Source organism: Neovison vison, chromosome 8 (assembly GCF_020171115.1).
Source record: "Neovison vison isolate M4711 chromosome 8, ASM_NN_V1, whole genome shotgun sequence".
Classification (NCBI taxonomy): Eukaryota; Metazoa; Chordata; class Mammalia; order Carnivora; family Mustelidae; genus Neogale; species Neogale vison.
Window position 1 is genome coordinate 108,765,338 of NC_058098.1, and position 16,176 is coordinate 108,781,513.

Consider the following 16,176-nt stretch of genomic DNA (forward strand, 5'->3'; position numbering starts at 1 on the left):
CATTTACTGAAAACTATCCTACACCTACCAAACTGCCCTCCTTGTCAAAAATTAATTCACCACATTTAGGCGGGAATTTATGCTGTTCTATGTTAGTATCTTCTCAAGGTTGAAGCAAAGAAAGATCTTAGCCAACTGTACCTGTGAGCAAAAGGTTAGCAAAAATCCTCTGTATAAGCAAAACTGAGCTTGGGTTACCTTCCTAGTCCCTTTTCATTAGAAACCTCACCAAGCTGGGCTGTCAACACTCTTTATGGTAAAAAGGAGCCCGGACTGGTGAAATGCCTCCAAATTACAAGGACCAGGACTGCTGTGTAAATGCCTGGCAGAAGGCTGTTGCTCTGGGCTTCCCCAGGGTGAGTTGGAACTGGGCCTTGTGGCCCTGGAAGCCCTGCCTGCAGAACTGTGTGCAGGATACTGGTTTCTAGGTGGGAAGTGAGCTTGGCTCTCACACCACCTTTATGACCTCATCCTCTCACATTTAAGTGTCACTTGAACAACTCTGTGCTTAGCTACAAGACTACTGCTGAAGAAACACGCCTGACTGCCAGGTCAGTGCACCATATCCAGACCTTTATCCTTCTTGGTGAGCCCAATGCCAAGCATGGACTGTTAAAGTCATTGAGTATGACTGGCTAGTTAAACCTAAGACCAGCTTCTGGTGAGCATTACAGTAACCACTCATTCTGCCTTGTACCAGTTCATGTAATACATCTGCTTCACTGTTAAAATACCTAATGGTTAAGAACAGAGTTGTTTGAGACCTGTATGAAATTAGCAAAATAATTACACTTCACTTCCTAGTAATGCCCAACCTAAACACCATCCTCTCCTCACTGTAATAGATTTATACGTGTCTTTGTTCAGTGTCCCAGTATATAAAAATTAGTCATTACTTGCTTTCACCTGGGAAAAGTAATAGTTCACTTGGACCCAGGAATTCACTGAAGTCTCATCTTAGTTAAACCAAGACTGCCTGGGTACTCACTCAGTTAAGCATCCACCTTTGGCTCAGGTCATGATCCTAGAGTCCTGGCACAGAGCCCTGTGTTGGGCTCCTTGCTCAGCAGGAAGCCTGCTTCTCCCTCTCCCTCTGCCCCTCACCCCCTGCTCTTGCGCGTGCTTTCTCTCTCTCTCTCTCAAATAAATAAAATCTTAAATTAAAAAAAACAAGACCTGGGAGATGCTATTCCTATAAGTGATTGCTCTGATCCAACATGTAAATGACGTCGTCTGAGATTCCCCTGATGTGGATTCTAAGACTCACTGTAAGTATCTGCTCACTGACCTGGCCAAGACATGTCAGCAGAAGGAAAGACAAGATTTAAGGAGAGATTACAAATTAATCAAAATTACCCAAAACCAACCACTGGAAGATAGTAAGAAGAACTTCTGAGATTCACTGGGTATTATGCATAATGGGTACCAAACTTTTCTGAAATAGCAAGAACTTGATACCATTTGACTACATCGAACTTCTTAGAACCTCTTTCATAGAATGGAAAAAGCATCAATGGAAAAGGCTTTCTATGGTCTCACAGCATCCATCTACGTAAACTACCTCCCCTGGATGATCATAAAACTTCCTTTTTGTATGTACACAAAAGGAAAGATTAGGTCCCAATCTAAAGCTATCAGCACACAGCACTTACTGAAGATCCATGGCTATGATTAACCTGTCTTTTCATCCAGTGGTTAAGGCATATCCTATTGGTCTTAGAGCAAATATAGCCTTAGCTAAATTAGTAGACACATCTTCAGATCTTATGCTGGACCTTTTAAATCTGATGGTACCGCATGCAAAACAGTATTTAATTAATTATGAAATACTATTACTTTTGCCTTCTCATTTACTATTCTTTGCAGTAACGTTCTCGAAGTAGCAATTTATTATTTTTTCTGGAGACATAAATAGTATTTTGTTAATAGCCTCCTGAGGATTGTGATGCTGCCTATAAAATTCGCCCAACTTGAGGTGATCATCAACAACCAGAACCTCACTTTTTGACTGACACAATAAATGAGTCCAGCCCTTACAGCTCAATAGTGGTTAGTTACAGAGAGTAGAATAACCTTGGAGTTTGCACTATTGCTCATACTCCATATTACCTACATTTTGTCCCACAGGTGAGATGGAACAATCCATAACCAAACTTAAGGGAAAAGGGGACACTTAAGGGGAAAACCTGACTCTTCAAGGTTGACTCAGGAAGTTGGTGGAGCCAACTAGGAAATACTGGGTCATGACTTCTATGTGCCTTCTAGTTCCATCCTATAATAGTATTAATTATTCATGTTTGCCTTATAGTTGTTTAACTTCTGTTTCCCAGAGTCAAAAAAGCACATCGATCAACGACAAAACAAGATGAAAACATGATGGTTGATACTCAACTGATAATCAGACTTCTAGAAATGAAACGTCATCTTCAAGAAAGATCAGTAACAGTCGTAGAACTCTGCCTAATTCCTAGAGTTTTTCCTGCAATTCTAATGAATGGAAGATTAAAAAGAGAAATGAGGGGAAAAAATCTTCTGTCCCCCTACAAAAAATTATCTGACCAAAACAGTACTACTATAAACAGTTTTAAATGCATCCTGCTCAATCCATACCGATATCATATCAGTAATCACACTTCTTGAAAAGAAATCAATTAGCAAGAGTCTCATTTCAATGGGCAAACTTCTGCAAGCTAGCCAGTCATCAATGAATCCCTTGCTTTCACAGTTAAGAGGTTTTTTTAAAAAAAATCCTTAACATTATCACTTCTAAAATCCACCAATCCCTGAATTCTGTATGTATGTCCTATAATCCTGTACAAGGCCAACACTCTGCACAGCTGATAGACTGTGCTTTACAAGTATAGTTCTGACTTGCTTACAGAACAAAAAAATCCAAAATATCATTGTTTTAGTTAGTAATGAGTGCCCTCTTTCTTAATATAATTATAACATTTATTATTTGCTTGATTTTGTGTTGTTGATGGTATTTGTCAACTTTTTAAAGTTACATATGGCAATTTTTCATTGCAAATAAATGTTTTTTTATCTAAAAATAACTTTTCATTCAACAACTACTGATTGAGCACATATTATGAAGAAATAATGATAAACAGAAATAAAAATGGTCCCCACCAACAGTCTAATGTGGGAAGTCAAACATTAACCAAATAAACATATCAAAATACACGAAACATGTAACCATGTCCACTCCACCCATGAAAGATTAACAGCTATAGGAACTGCCCTCCCGCTGGAAACAATTATTAAAAAGTGGATAAAAGGCATACATCAGTTTCAGACGTGGTACAACAGGGAAAACAGGACTGAGACTCCTGAAAGAAAGGAAACACATGAGATCAGCCCTATTCTTATCCTATTACCTCCTGGAGAGAGTTTTGAGGGATTCTAAGGGCACAGTGCAGGGAGGGCAAAACCAGAGCTTGGCTCAGAGTCTTGCTGAGTTGAGGTGATGGAGACTGGAGTTCTGGAAAGAAGACGTGGCGGAACTTGAAGGGCAAAGTACCAGAGATGAGGTTGCTGCACAAGGAGGGAAAAATGCGTCCATGACCTATGGAATAATATCAAACGTCATATACACAGAACTGCACTCCCAGGGTGAGGGGGGAGGAGGCATAAAAAGATTTGAAGAAAAAATGGTCAAAACTCTCCTAAACTTGGTGAGAACTATTAAGCCCACAGATTCAAGAGACTTGACACATTCCAAACAGAATGAACTTGGAAAAACTATACAAAATATCATAACCGAATTACTAAAACCTTGTGATACAGTCTTTAAAGCAGCCAGAGGAAGATAAGATTCATTACATACAGATAAAGACTTCTTTTCTAAAATTAAGCAAGTGAAATCAGAGAGGGAAACAAATGATCAGAGATTCTTAATCATAGGAAACAAACTGAGGGTTGCTGGAGGTAAGGGGGAAAAGGGATAACTGGGTGGTGGACACTAAGGAGGGCATGGGATGTAATGAGCACTGGGTATTGTATAAGACTGATGAATCACTGACCTCTACTCTGAAACTAATAATGCATTAAATGTAAATTAACTGAATTTAAATTAAAAAACAAAAAATTTTAAAAATTAAATTATGTAAGCCAGAAGATAACTGGAACATCTTTTCTTCTTCCTTTTTTCATTGAAGTTGACAGACAATGATACATTAGTTTCCGGTGTATAATGTAGTGATTCCACTGGTGTGTTTTTTACGCCTGTGCTCCCCACAAGTATGGCTACCAGTGGTCTCCACTCAAAGCCATTGTAGTACCAATAATGGGACACCTTTATAGACCTGCAAGAAAAAATGGTCACCCTCAAATCTGCCCAACATCCACCACCATAGACTACACCACCACTGTCTCTTGTCTGAACCAGTGGAGTAGTTTTCTAACCAGTTTCCCTGCTTGCATCCATAGCACCTTCTGATCCATTCTCCAACAGAAGCCAGATTAATTTTATCAATATGTAAAGAGAACCATGCAAGACTCTGCTCACAGAAACAGCTGCCTACTTTACTCTAATTAAAATCCAAAGCCCTGATATGGCCTGCAAGGCCTACCTACTTCTCCTGCCTCTCTTCCATGCCTGCCCCTTAGATTCTCACTGAGTTGGCTTTTTGCAGCCTCACAACAGTCACCGGTGCATCGCCTGGGCCAAGAGCAGGGCTCTCCCTCTCTTCTCTGCTTGTGTGTCTCCAGTGGGGTTCTCAGGGCAAAGTCCATTGGAGGCCTTTCTTCACAGCTCCCATCCTCCCAACCACAGTGAGGCTCTGCTGGGTTCCCTCAAGCATGACACACAGTACTCTCATCCACGCACTCATCTGGGTCTGAAGCGCTATATTTATTTGTGTGAGGATTTGATTGTTGTCATTCTCTCTCCTCGACAGGAGATCCTTGAGATTGGCTCCACATGGTGTATGTTGCCCTAAATATCCAGCCACGGTATGCACTCAGGAAACACTTACTGGAATAGAGTGAATCATAGATGACCACTTACCTCGAATTATGAGGAGACAGGTTGGGGTCTTATTCAGAAGGAGTCTCCTGTGCTTTCTGAAAGGATTATAGGAGGCCATTCTACTGTGCACGTTTCCAGAATGACAGACTAGAGAGACGGACTTGCAGTGTGTTACAGCTCCTGACAGAGAAGGCTCGAGGCTCACCTTTCCCCACGGTATCGCTTTCATTCTTGCCTGTGCACCGGGGAGGAAATGATTCTCACTTAGAAATCACACAACCTGCTTCAAAAACTAATGATGTATTTTTTTAAAAGATTTTATTTATTTATTCGACATAGAGAGATCACAAGTAGGCAGAGAGACAGGCAGAGAGAGGGGGAAAGCAGGCTCTCTGCTCAGCAGAGATCGATGCAGGGCTTGATCCCAGGACCCCGGGACCATGATCTGAGCCAAAGGCAGAGGCTTAACCCACTGAGCCACCCAGACGCTCCCACTAATGATGTATTTTATGGTGACTAACATAACCCAATAAAAATTTTTAAAAATTTTTTTAAAAGAGAGAGAAGGAAAGAAATCACACAACCAGGCGCATTTACTTTGCTTGCCCACCTTGCCCAAGTCCCAGCCTCTTGGAGTGTACACTAGTGAAGTCAGGTGAGTGAGTTCAGCACAAGGCCCAATCACACAAGACTTTTTCCTCCCACTTCCAAAAACTCGAGGGAAGAGAATGTGAAGCAAAGGGTCTGACAGTTAAAACTCCTGAGACACAGAGCTGTGTGCTTGTGGCTCAGGCGAACAGCGCCAGCCAGAGTTCTTCTGGGCCAGACCTCAAGGACCTAAGGGGATGAATACTCCATGTTAATCATGGCAAAGCTTTTCCCTTTTGGAGGCTCCAGGGTGTAAAATGACTGCTTTGTTACTTAGGGTCCTGGAGTTGCAGAGGAAATCAATTCCTTTTATATGCTTTAAAAGAATTTATAAGTAATAAAGGTCTAATACTGTAAATGACAAAAATCTTTTCCCTGGGCAAGTACTTCAAAAAACAAACTCAATAATGGCAGTTAATGTATCATTCAGAAGACACTCATGTGATCAATTAACTCATTATACTTAACTATTCAGCCTGTTAATCCAAATTTAATCATCACCTCAAAGCTGGTTGACCATTACCAAGTCTACTAACATGTCACATGGAAATGATGCACCATGGGGAAAAAATACAGTCTCAAGGCAGGGACGCACTGACTCTTTAAAAGGGATTTAAAATCTTAGACCCCTGCCTCCTTCCCAGGAGCTGTATTCTCACCTTTGGCTGAAGTTTGCTCTTGCTAAAAAAAAAAAAAAAAAAAAAAAAAAGACATTTCTATGGTCTCTGCCAGCTCTATTCACCTAAGGTTTTCCCACATTCACATCTTGATGAGGTGCATGTGTGCGCATGATCTGGTTGTTTTTAGCCCAAAGGCCACTTAGGGATGAGGTAAGAATTCCAAGTGAAGTTTAAATTTGCAATAATAGCAGTGGCCAGAGCACACAACTTCAGGCTGCCAGAACTAAAAATAGTCTTAGGGGCCCCTGGGTGTCTCAGTCAGTTAGGTATCCACCTCCTGATCTCAGTTCAGGTCTTTTTTTTTTTTTTTCTTTTTAAAGATTTCATTTATTTATTTGACAGACATCACAAGTAGGCAGAGAGGAAGGCAGAGAGAGAGAGAGGAGGAAGCAGGCTCCCTACCAAGCAAAAAGCCCGATGCAGGACTCGATCCCAGGACCCTGAGATCATGACCCGAGCCGAAGGCAGAGGCTTAACCCACTGAGCCACCCAGGCGCCCCTCAGTTCAGGTCTTGATCTCAAGGTCATGAGTTTGAGCCCTGCACTGGGCTCTGTGCTGGGCATAGAGCCTATGTAAAAAATATAAATAAAATAAGAAAGCCTTAGAGCTGCTGAATCATACCAAACTTCATTTTACAAATAAAAAAACCCCTGAGATCCAGGGAAATTTCATTCCTTCTAATGATCTTATTTACCTTTCACGATTCAGTTCAGACACACACACATGTTAAGACTTCCCTGACCACTCCTTGCTGTCATCAACCCCAAATATTTACTAGCTGTGTGTTAGGTACCAGCCCCTGTGGCAGGCACTTAGGATCCACCAGTACACAACTGAGACAAAAATCCCTGCCCTTGAGTAGCTTACATTGTAGCAGCAGACAGGCAATAAACAATAAGTGTAATAAATACTGTAAATCCTACTGTAGGTGGAAGGCTATAAATACTATAGAGGAGGAGAATAGAGCAGGGAAAAGGAGATCAGGAGTTCCAGAGAGTAGGGGTTGGTTCATTTGTGATTTTTAAATAGTCATGTAGGTCTTGTTGAGAAGGTGGCAACTGACAAGAAACAGTGAGGAAATTAGGCATACAGGCACCTGGGAGAAGAGTATTCCATATGCCAGGCAGGGGGACGGCACATGCAAGTGTTCTTTTTTATTTTTAGGATATTTATTTGAGAGAGAGAAAGAGAGAGTGTGTGTGTAATTGGTGGGGAGGGGCAGAGGGAGAGAGAGAGAGAATCCTCAAGTACACTCTGCACTGAGCATGGACCCCAAAGCAGGGCTCGATCTCAGCACCCTGAGATCATTACCTGAGCGGAAATCAGGAGCCAGATGCCCAACCTACTGAGCCACCCAGGCACCCTAACATATGCAAATGTTCTTAGGTAGCAGCAGGCCTGGTGAGCACAAGAAACAAGGAACACGTCAGTGAGAGAAGTAAGGATTGGAGAGAAGCTGGTCATGCAGAGCTCTGTGGACCACTGCGAGGGCCTTGGTTTGAGCAGAAGAGTGAGGGATCCAACTCCTGACCTCCAAGGTTCACTCTGGCTGCTGCACTGAGAATAGAATGTGGTGGACAGATACAGAAGCACAGAAACCTGAAAGGGCTATTGCAGTGACTTAGGTAGGGGATGATGGCAGTTTGGAACCAGTGACAGCAGTCAAGTCAGAAGTGGCTTAATTCTGGCCATATTTTGAAAATATAACCAACAAATTTGGTTGACAGAGTAGATGGATTATAAGAAAGAGTGATTCTGAGGGTTTTCTTCTTTTTTTAAGTCTAAGCTACATACTTAACTAAATATTCCAGTTCATCAGGACGTGTCTAATTGTTTTTCCATCTTTCACTCTGCACCAAGCTGAGGGTAGATGTGCTGTATTCACTTCTACATTCCCAATGCCTCCTGCAGCATTCAATAAATGTTTGCCAAATAAATGATCATGAAGCATGGCAGATGTGAATTCGCATTGGCCCCAATACCGTCTTTATTGTCTGTCTGCCAAGATGCATTCTGCCTCAAGTATGAAAATCCATGTGCTAATATGAAGTCAGCCAGCCTCCAGTCTAAGAGTTTGGACTCCACAGGCCAGTCTCTCTTTCCTGACTCTACTGGTTTTACAAATTACCACAATGTGTAACAAATTACCACAAATGTAGTGACTTAAAATATGCACATTTATAAAATCAGCTTTGTGTGGGTTAGGAGTCCAGACACATGGTCCTCTGTTTGGTTCTCACAAGGCATCCGCCAGGCTGTGTGTATTCTTACGTGGAGGGTGAACTGGGGGAGATTCTGCTTCCAAACTTACTCAGGTTGTGGGTAGTTTATTTCCTTGGACCACAGAACCAAAGGCTCCAGCTTTTTGGCTGTTGGCTGGAGGCATCCTGGTGTTTCTAGAAGCCTCCTGCAGTGGCTACATGAGCTTCTTCAACACGTTCACTCACTTCATCTGGCCCACAAGGAGAGTCAGCCGTCTGTTGAAAAGAAATGTTGTAGAGCATAAAGGAATCCCAGGAGTGACATCCCAGTACCTTTGCTTTATTCTATCAGTTAGAAGCAAGTCACAGGTCAAGCCCACACTCAACGAGAAGAAACTACACAAAGGCATGCACATTGGGAAATGGAAATCATAGGGGACCACATTAGGGTCTACCACAATGACTTTTATCATTAGAATTTTTTTAACCATAGGTCTGGTATAGCACAGCACTCTAGACCTCACTATCCAATATTGAAGCCACTAGCCCCATCTGTGACACGTGGGATGGAAGAGTGGAACTTTAAACTTCTTTTACAAATTTAATGAATTTAAATTAAATTTAAAAATTGATATTCAACTCAGTTATTAGAGAAATTTGTATGTGTCTTTGGAACAACCTGGGTATATGGATCTAATTTTTCAATGAACTTTTATGAAATCTAGAGACGATTAAGTATGTCCACTGAAAATTTAGTGTTCCCATTGAGATATGCTGTTAATTATTTTTTTCCAATTTATTTATTTTCAGAAAAACAGTATTCATTATTTTTTCACCACACCCAGTGCTCCATGCAAGCCGTGCCCTCTATAATACCCACCACCTGGTACCCCAACCCCCACCCCCCCGCCACTTCAAACCCCTCAGATTGTTTTTCAGAGCCCATAGTCTCTCATGGCTCACCTCCACTTCCAATTTACCCAAAAGCACATACCCTCCCCAATGTCCATAACCCTACCCCTCTTCTCCCAACCCCCCTCCCCCCGGGATATGCTGTTAATTATAAAATCACCAGATTTCAAACACTTAGTATTAAAAAATCTCATTAATCATTTTCATATTGATTATGTGTTGAAATAACATCCTGTATCTATTGGACTAAACAAAATATATTTCTAAAATAATTTTAGTTTTAGAATTATTTTTTTTAATAGGTTACCAGTAAACTGAGTTACATATGCAGCTTGCAGTCTACTGCTGAGAGAAAAGACGGGAGTTGATCTTACAATGAGGAAATGCACACCATCAAAGTTAGCTAATAAGGCAAGACAACAGCTGTCTAATACCCAACAGTAATCCCTGCCGGCGGCCCAGAGGACGGGAAGCCGGGGTGGGGGGCGCCCACAGGCGGGCCGGACTTCAGCAAGAGGAGAGCCGGACGAAGCTGTTTTGAGCCGACGCGCCGCTGGCCGCGCTGCGCACGCACCGCCGCGCGCGCCGCCCGGGAACGCGGGGCGCCGTTTGACCCCGCCGCCGCGCCGTAGGTCGGGCTCCACGCTGCCGGCTGCCATGGCGGACGTGTCTGAGCGGACGCTGCAGCTGTCTGTGCTGGTGGCTTTCGCGTCCGGAGTGCTCGTGGGCTGGCAGGCGAACCGACTGCGGAGGCGCTACCTGGACTGGAGGAAGCGGAGGCTGCAGGACAAGCTGGCGACGACTCAGAAAAAGCTGGACCTGGCCTGAGACCCCGCGCTGTCGGTCGGCGCCGACCCCCACGCGCCCTCCTCGCCTCGCCCACGCGGGGGCTCAGGCCGGCTTCACACTCACCGCCTGCCGCGCCTTGTTCTTTTTGGAGAGTTGGTGAGTAGTACCTACGGGGCTGTAAGAGGAGACGTTGGGAGCCGGCGAAAGTCTTGCCTCAAGGATTCTGAGGAGGTTTTGCTTTTCCCAGTAACTTACTTTCCCCAGTTGTGCTTTCCTAGTTCAGTTCACTGCGTGCCTTTAGTGGGAATGTCTTACCATGTGCAACATTGTTGCACCTTGACGTTAAATTTCAAAAAGGGAAATCCTGGAAAGAAGGAAAAGAAGAAAAAAAGTGACCGTGGAGGTATTCCTGCCACCTCCTACCCCCTTATCATTCTTTTCGATAATATCCTTGGTAGACCATAGTACATCTTTGCATTCACGTTTTGTAATCTTCAATCCGAATTCTTTGGTTGTGAGCAGCCTGATAAAGTGGAAAGACCCGTGGCCTGGAAGTTAGGAGTCTTGCATCTAGTGGTAGCTTATCTAGTGGTAGCTTTATCATCAGATCTGCGCACATTCAGTTATCTGTAACATCAAATCTTATAGTTCATAGTTCTTAACTACATAGAATAATTTACATAGAATTTACATAGAATAATTTGAAGTTAACGGTTGTATATTTCTGATTATTTTTCTCTTTTCTGTTTCCAGCAGTGTGTCGAAGATGGATATAGAGCACTGGACGGATCTAATTTCTCCTTGCACTTTATGAGTCAATTTTATTTTCAAAATAAAAAAAATTTAAACATCTCTGAATCTTCCATCAAAAGGAAAGGAATATCTTGCCAAGCAGTTTACTTCATCAAAAGATCTGGATTCTCAAAACAGATCTATTAGTGTTTTTGAGGAGATAGCCTCATTCTTAAGGAATCTATGCCAGTTCTTTAGTACAGCTGCAAAGCAGAGTTGGCCTAGTGACCATGTGAATCCTTTTGGCCAACTGTTACTGGATCTGTTCAGGAAAACAAGTGGCTGTGTAAAAATAACTGAGTTAAGGGTGAGGTATATGCCCCAAGTATAGAACGATAACATACTCTGAATATTACTGCAAAAATTGCATTTATATGTCATTATAGAATATATATTAAAGGAAAAACCCTCTTGACTAAAGCTTAGTGATATATTCCAACTATTATCTTTTTTTTTTTAAGATTTTATTTATTTATTTGACAGAGAGAGATCACAAGTAGGCAGAGAGGCAGGCAGAGAGAGAGGAGGAGGCAGGCTCCCCGCTGAGCAGAGAACCCGATGGCGGGGCTCGATCCCAGGACCCCAGGATCATGACCTGAGCCGAAGGCAGAGGCTTTAACCCACTGAGCCACCCAGGTGCCCCTATTCCAACTATTATCTAAAAATCAAAAGTTAGTGACTAAATCCTTGGTTATTTTCAATTTGCAATAAGTGTTTTCTATAACACTGTTCTTGTTCATTCTTGTAAAGATTAATTTTGTGTCTCAGCACATTTAACAGCAACTCCATATTAACATAAGAAAAGCTAGGAAAGTTGTTTCCACACAAAACTTTTTTTTTTCCCATTTTACTGGGCCATCATGCTCTATTACTTCCAATTCTTGTTTTCATTCTGTGAATGCAAGGATTAAAATTTTGGTTCTTAGAGCTCTTCCCATCTGGCCTGCAGTTTGCTTCTCAACCATATGAAAAGGTAAACGCCGTTAAGTGGGAATTCCCTCATCGTTCTTCCTGTCAATAGTGCTGTTGAGGGCAGTGGTTTTCAACAGGGCTGCGCAACATAATCATCTAGAGAGCTTTAAAAATACTGATCCACTCCCCACAGATTTGGATTTCCGTAGCTTGGGGTGTGCCTGGGCATTAGATTTTTTTTTTTTTTTAAAGATTTATTTATTTATTTGACAGACAGAAATCACAAGGAGGCAGAGAGGCAGACAGAGAGAGAGGTGGAAGCAGGCTCCCTGCTGAGCAGAGAGCCCGATGTGAGGCTCGATCCCAGGACCCTGGAATCATGACCAGAGCCGAAGGCAGAGGCTTTAACCCACTGAGCCACCCAGGCGCCCCAGGGCATTAGATTTTTAAAGCTCCGCAGGTGATTGTGATGCCCAGCAGAGGTTGAAAACCGTGGTTTTGAGGCTTTATCTCATTAGTTTTCCTTTCTCAGAAGAGAAGATGAATTCTGCATCCCACCCCTGTTAAGGACCTTCCTTGTTCTCTACTACACCATTTCTGTCTAGCATCTGCAGTCTCTCCCTGCTTTCCCTCTATTTAAAACATAGTCAAGATCTTGACTTTTAAAAAAAAAATCTTAAGTTGACCCCATCATTTGCTAATTAGAAAAAGTGGTACACTATCACTTTCTTCCTAAATGTTTTCCCATTTACCTGCTGCAGTCTGCTCTCTGTACCCCCCAAAAGCTTTTGTTATCCTATGGCCATTTCTGAATAATTTTTACCTTCAGAGTATTTGATAATGTCAGTGTCTCCTTGAAAATTCTTCCTACATTTCCCTAATAATTTGAAACTTTGGCATTTCTAAACTTTTGCAACTGCTTCATTTTGTGGGTTCCTTCAATTTCAGTCCTTGGTCCTCTGCTCTGTCCTTTCCTTTTGACTACCCAACCAGTCCCCAGGATTAACTATTATATCCAAGCAGAACACCCTCCAAGATATTTCTATCCCACCTGATCCTTTGATTTCCAGCTTCACATTTAAACTGCCTAGTAGGTATTTTCATTGGATAATCTTACTCAAGAATTCAAATGCAATGTGTACTGTTCACTTGGCAGGAAATTCTGCACACCAATTGACACTTCTGTGACAACACTTGGTAGGTGGTACAGCTACATGATTCTAGTCTGTCACCATAGGTCATAAGCTCTTTGAGGCCAGTGCCTTAATCATCTTGTATCACAGGTCCAACCACTGCTTTCCACCACGGTGCTCACATATTTGACACTTGTATCTCAAGATGAATTGTTTTAAGATCCTGAAATAGCCAACTTTCTTTGTTCTCTGCTGTAATCTGTTTTTAGTAGGTTCCTAATGATGTGGTTCCACTAGTTCTACGTTATGAGTCTCTCAAAAGCTATTAATTTCTTTTTCAGGGTCTCCTATAAGGTAGCAACACAAAGTTGGTATTCATTTTAACACACCGATATAAGAAAATCGTAATGAGTTTTACAAAATAGCTTGTTCTTAGGAGAAACAGTCACCATGTTTTGGCTTGGTTTCAGCTACCTCACTGCAAGACTCTTATTTTAGGTTACTTTTGATGTAGGAAAGATGTTACGGTTCAGAGCTGATGGCTAAGAAAGAATTCTTGAGATATCTGTGGTGCAAAAAGGTGGTTTTATTAAAGCATGGAGGCAGGACCCATGGGCAGAAAGAGCTGTGCTAGGGTCATGCAGGGTGGCAATTCTATCCTTTCAAGTTGGGAGTGGGTTAGGGATAGGGTAAGTCTCTTAAGGAATTTTGAAAACAAGGTTTCCAGGATCTTGAAGGGGTTAGTTATTGTTAGCAAAAGGTCATTTATTACTATTTAGTTAAAATTCAGTCATGGCAATTATCATATGATCTCTCTGATACGAGGAATTTGAGAGGCAGGGCGGGGGGTTGTATGGGGTAGGGAAGGAAAAAATGAAACGATGGGATCGGGAGGGAGACAAACCATAAGAGACTTTTTTTTTTTTAATTTTATTTGTTTATTTTACAGACAGATCACAAGTAGGCAGAGAGGCAGGTAGAGTGAGAGGTGGGAAAACAGGCTCCCTGCTGAGCAGAGAGCCTGATGCAGGGCTCAATCCCAGAACCCTGGGATCATGACCTGAGCTGAGCTGAAAGCAGAAGCTTTAACCCACTGAGCCACCCAGGCGCCCCCATAAGAGACTCTTAAATCTCACGAAACAAACAGGGTTGCTGCGGGGTGGGGAGGTAGGGACAGGGTGGCTGGGTTATGGACACTGGGGAGGGTATGTGTTATGGTAAGTGTTGTGAATTGTGTAAGCCTATTGATTCACAGACCTGTACCCATGGGGCAAATAATACATTATGTGTTAGTAAAAAACACAAAACGAAACAAAACACTATTATTTAAAAAAAAACAACCCAAAACTCAGTCATGAGACCCTTCAGATGTTGGGTCATATGCTTCGGGGATAATTGCCAACATGTATCTTGTGAGGTAGAGATGAAGGAAGTTTCCAAAGTAATTTTTGTATGTTAAAGTAGACTTACAGGATCCTGGGGGTCAGGCTAATGACTGCCCTTAGCAAAGTATTAACATTGAGGAAACAGTTCCTAAAGGAAAGTCACTGCCTGTTTCAGAGACTTGTCAATGTAAGTAGTAAGGGAATTCAGGTTTTCTTTTGCCTTTGTTTCCCACATCACTTTGATTTTCATAATGGCATCAAGGGATAACAAGGAAGCAATGACTACTGTTAAGGTGACTGCTGATCATTACAAATCAAAAGAAATACAAATTAATGAAAAAGACAGCTGAGTAATCTCATCCCTATAGCACACTGAACACTTAAATAGTATTTTTCAGCCTTAAATGTACACATGAAACACAAGGGTATTATTAAAATACAGGTACAGATGCCGTAAGTCTGTGGTGGGGCCCAAGAATATGCATTTCTAACAAGCTCCTAAGTGATGTTGATGCTGATCCAAGATTCAAAGGAATCAATGGTTATAACCCTGAATATGGTAGAAAATGTCCACCTGAGGTGAACAGCAGTAGGAAGTTTTTTTGCATCCTTCCCCATTGCTTATACATACAAAACACGTAGGGGTTTTGTTTATTTTTACCAACATAGACTTATACTATATTCATGACCCTGTAACTTTTCCATTTAAAATAAGGAAATCCTTACAAATCAGATATAGAATATTTTTTCTAATTTATAGATACATATATTTAAAATAAATAAGGATCTCATAAATGAATTTTGATAAGCTCTTAAAATATCGCTTAGAAGTACTGATAAATCCATTTAAAAATTTTATAGCAATCCTTTCTCATTTGTCTCATTTGTTACAATTTTTTCTTTTTTTTTTTTTAAAGATTTTATTTATTTATTTGACAGAGAGAGATCACAAGTAGGCAGAGAGAAAGAGGAGGAAGCAGGCTCCCCGCTGAGCAGAGAGCCCGATGCAGGACTTGATCCCAGGACCCTGAGATCATGACCTGAGCCGAAGGCAGCGGCTTAACCCACTGAGCCACCCAGGCGCCCCTGTTACAATTTTTTCTTAACATATAGAATGCTCCATGAATTTGCATGTCATCCTTGCACAGGGGCCATGGTAAGCTTCTCTGTATCAGTTCAATTTTAGTACATGTGCCACCCAAGTAGGCCCTGTTACATCTCCTTTCTTAAAAATGTTATTTATCTATTTGGGAGAGAGAGAGTGCCTGCACACAAGCAGGGGGAGGGCAAAGGGAGAGGGAGAAGCAGGCTCTCCGCTGAGCATGGAGTCCAACGTGGGGCATATCCCAGAGCCCTGAGATCATGACCTGAGCTGAAGTCAAACGCTTAACCAACCGAGCGACCCAGATGCCCCTGTTACAAACCCTTTTAATGAAAATACTATGTCTGGCTATTTAAGTGAATTTTAAAGTATCATGAGTCATAATAGAGAAGTTAATTCAAAATAAAGACATGAACCAAAAAAAGCAGATAATACCAAGTTTTCAAGGTTAAGAACAAAACCCCATAAAAGTAGAGTAAATTGGTACAACTTTGGGAAAATAGGCAGTATCTACTAAAGCGGAACATAAAACATGCCCTGTGGCCCAGCACTGTGTACATATGCTTGTACTATGCATATATGTAAGCAACAGCACTGTTTACAACAGCCTCAACTGAAAACTACCCACATGTCCAGCAACAGTGGAATA

General features: G+C 41.9%; 2 protein-coding genes and 1 non-coding gene across 3 annotated transcripts in view; 1 reads left to right on the forward strand and 2 right to left on the reverse strand.

Moving 5' to 3' along the window:
• LOC122915104 (two pore calcium channel protein 1-like) overlaps positions 1–8,808 on the reverse strand; it is a 54,893-nt gene extending 46,085 nt beyond the window's left edge. The window contains exons 1-2 of the mRNA XM_044261641.1: positions 8,613–8,808; positions 5,012–5,207 (exon numbers count right to left, since the gene is read on the reverse strand). The gene's annotated coding sequence lies outside the window, so the exon portion shown is untranslated. The remainder of the gene's footprint in view (positions 1–5,011; positions 5,208–8,612) is intronic.
• On the forward strand, positions 282–11,055 carry MTLN (mitoregulin). Its single transcript, XM_044262236.1, is given in 6 exon segments — positions 282–356; positions 9,818–9,865; positions 9,868–9,910; positions 9,913–9,967; positions 9,969–10,359; positions 10,957–11,055. Coding segments are annotated over 5 exon segments (495 nt in total). The 3' UTR covers positions 10,243–10,359; positions 10,957–11,055.
• A 4,473-nt stretch (positions 11,056–15,528) lies between these two features.
• LOC122916633 lies at positions 15,529–15,635 on the reverse strand. The gene has a single exon (XR_006386260.1). It is a non-coding gene; the product is annotated as a U6 spliceosomal RNA (small nuclear RNA).
• Positions 15,636–16,176: the final 541 nt, after the last annotated feature.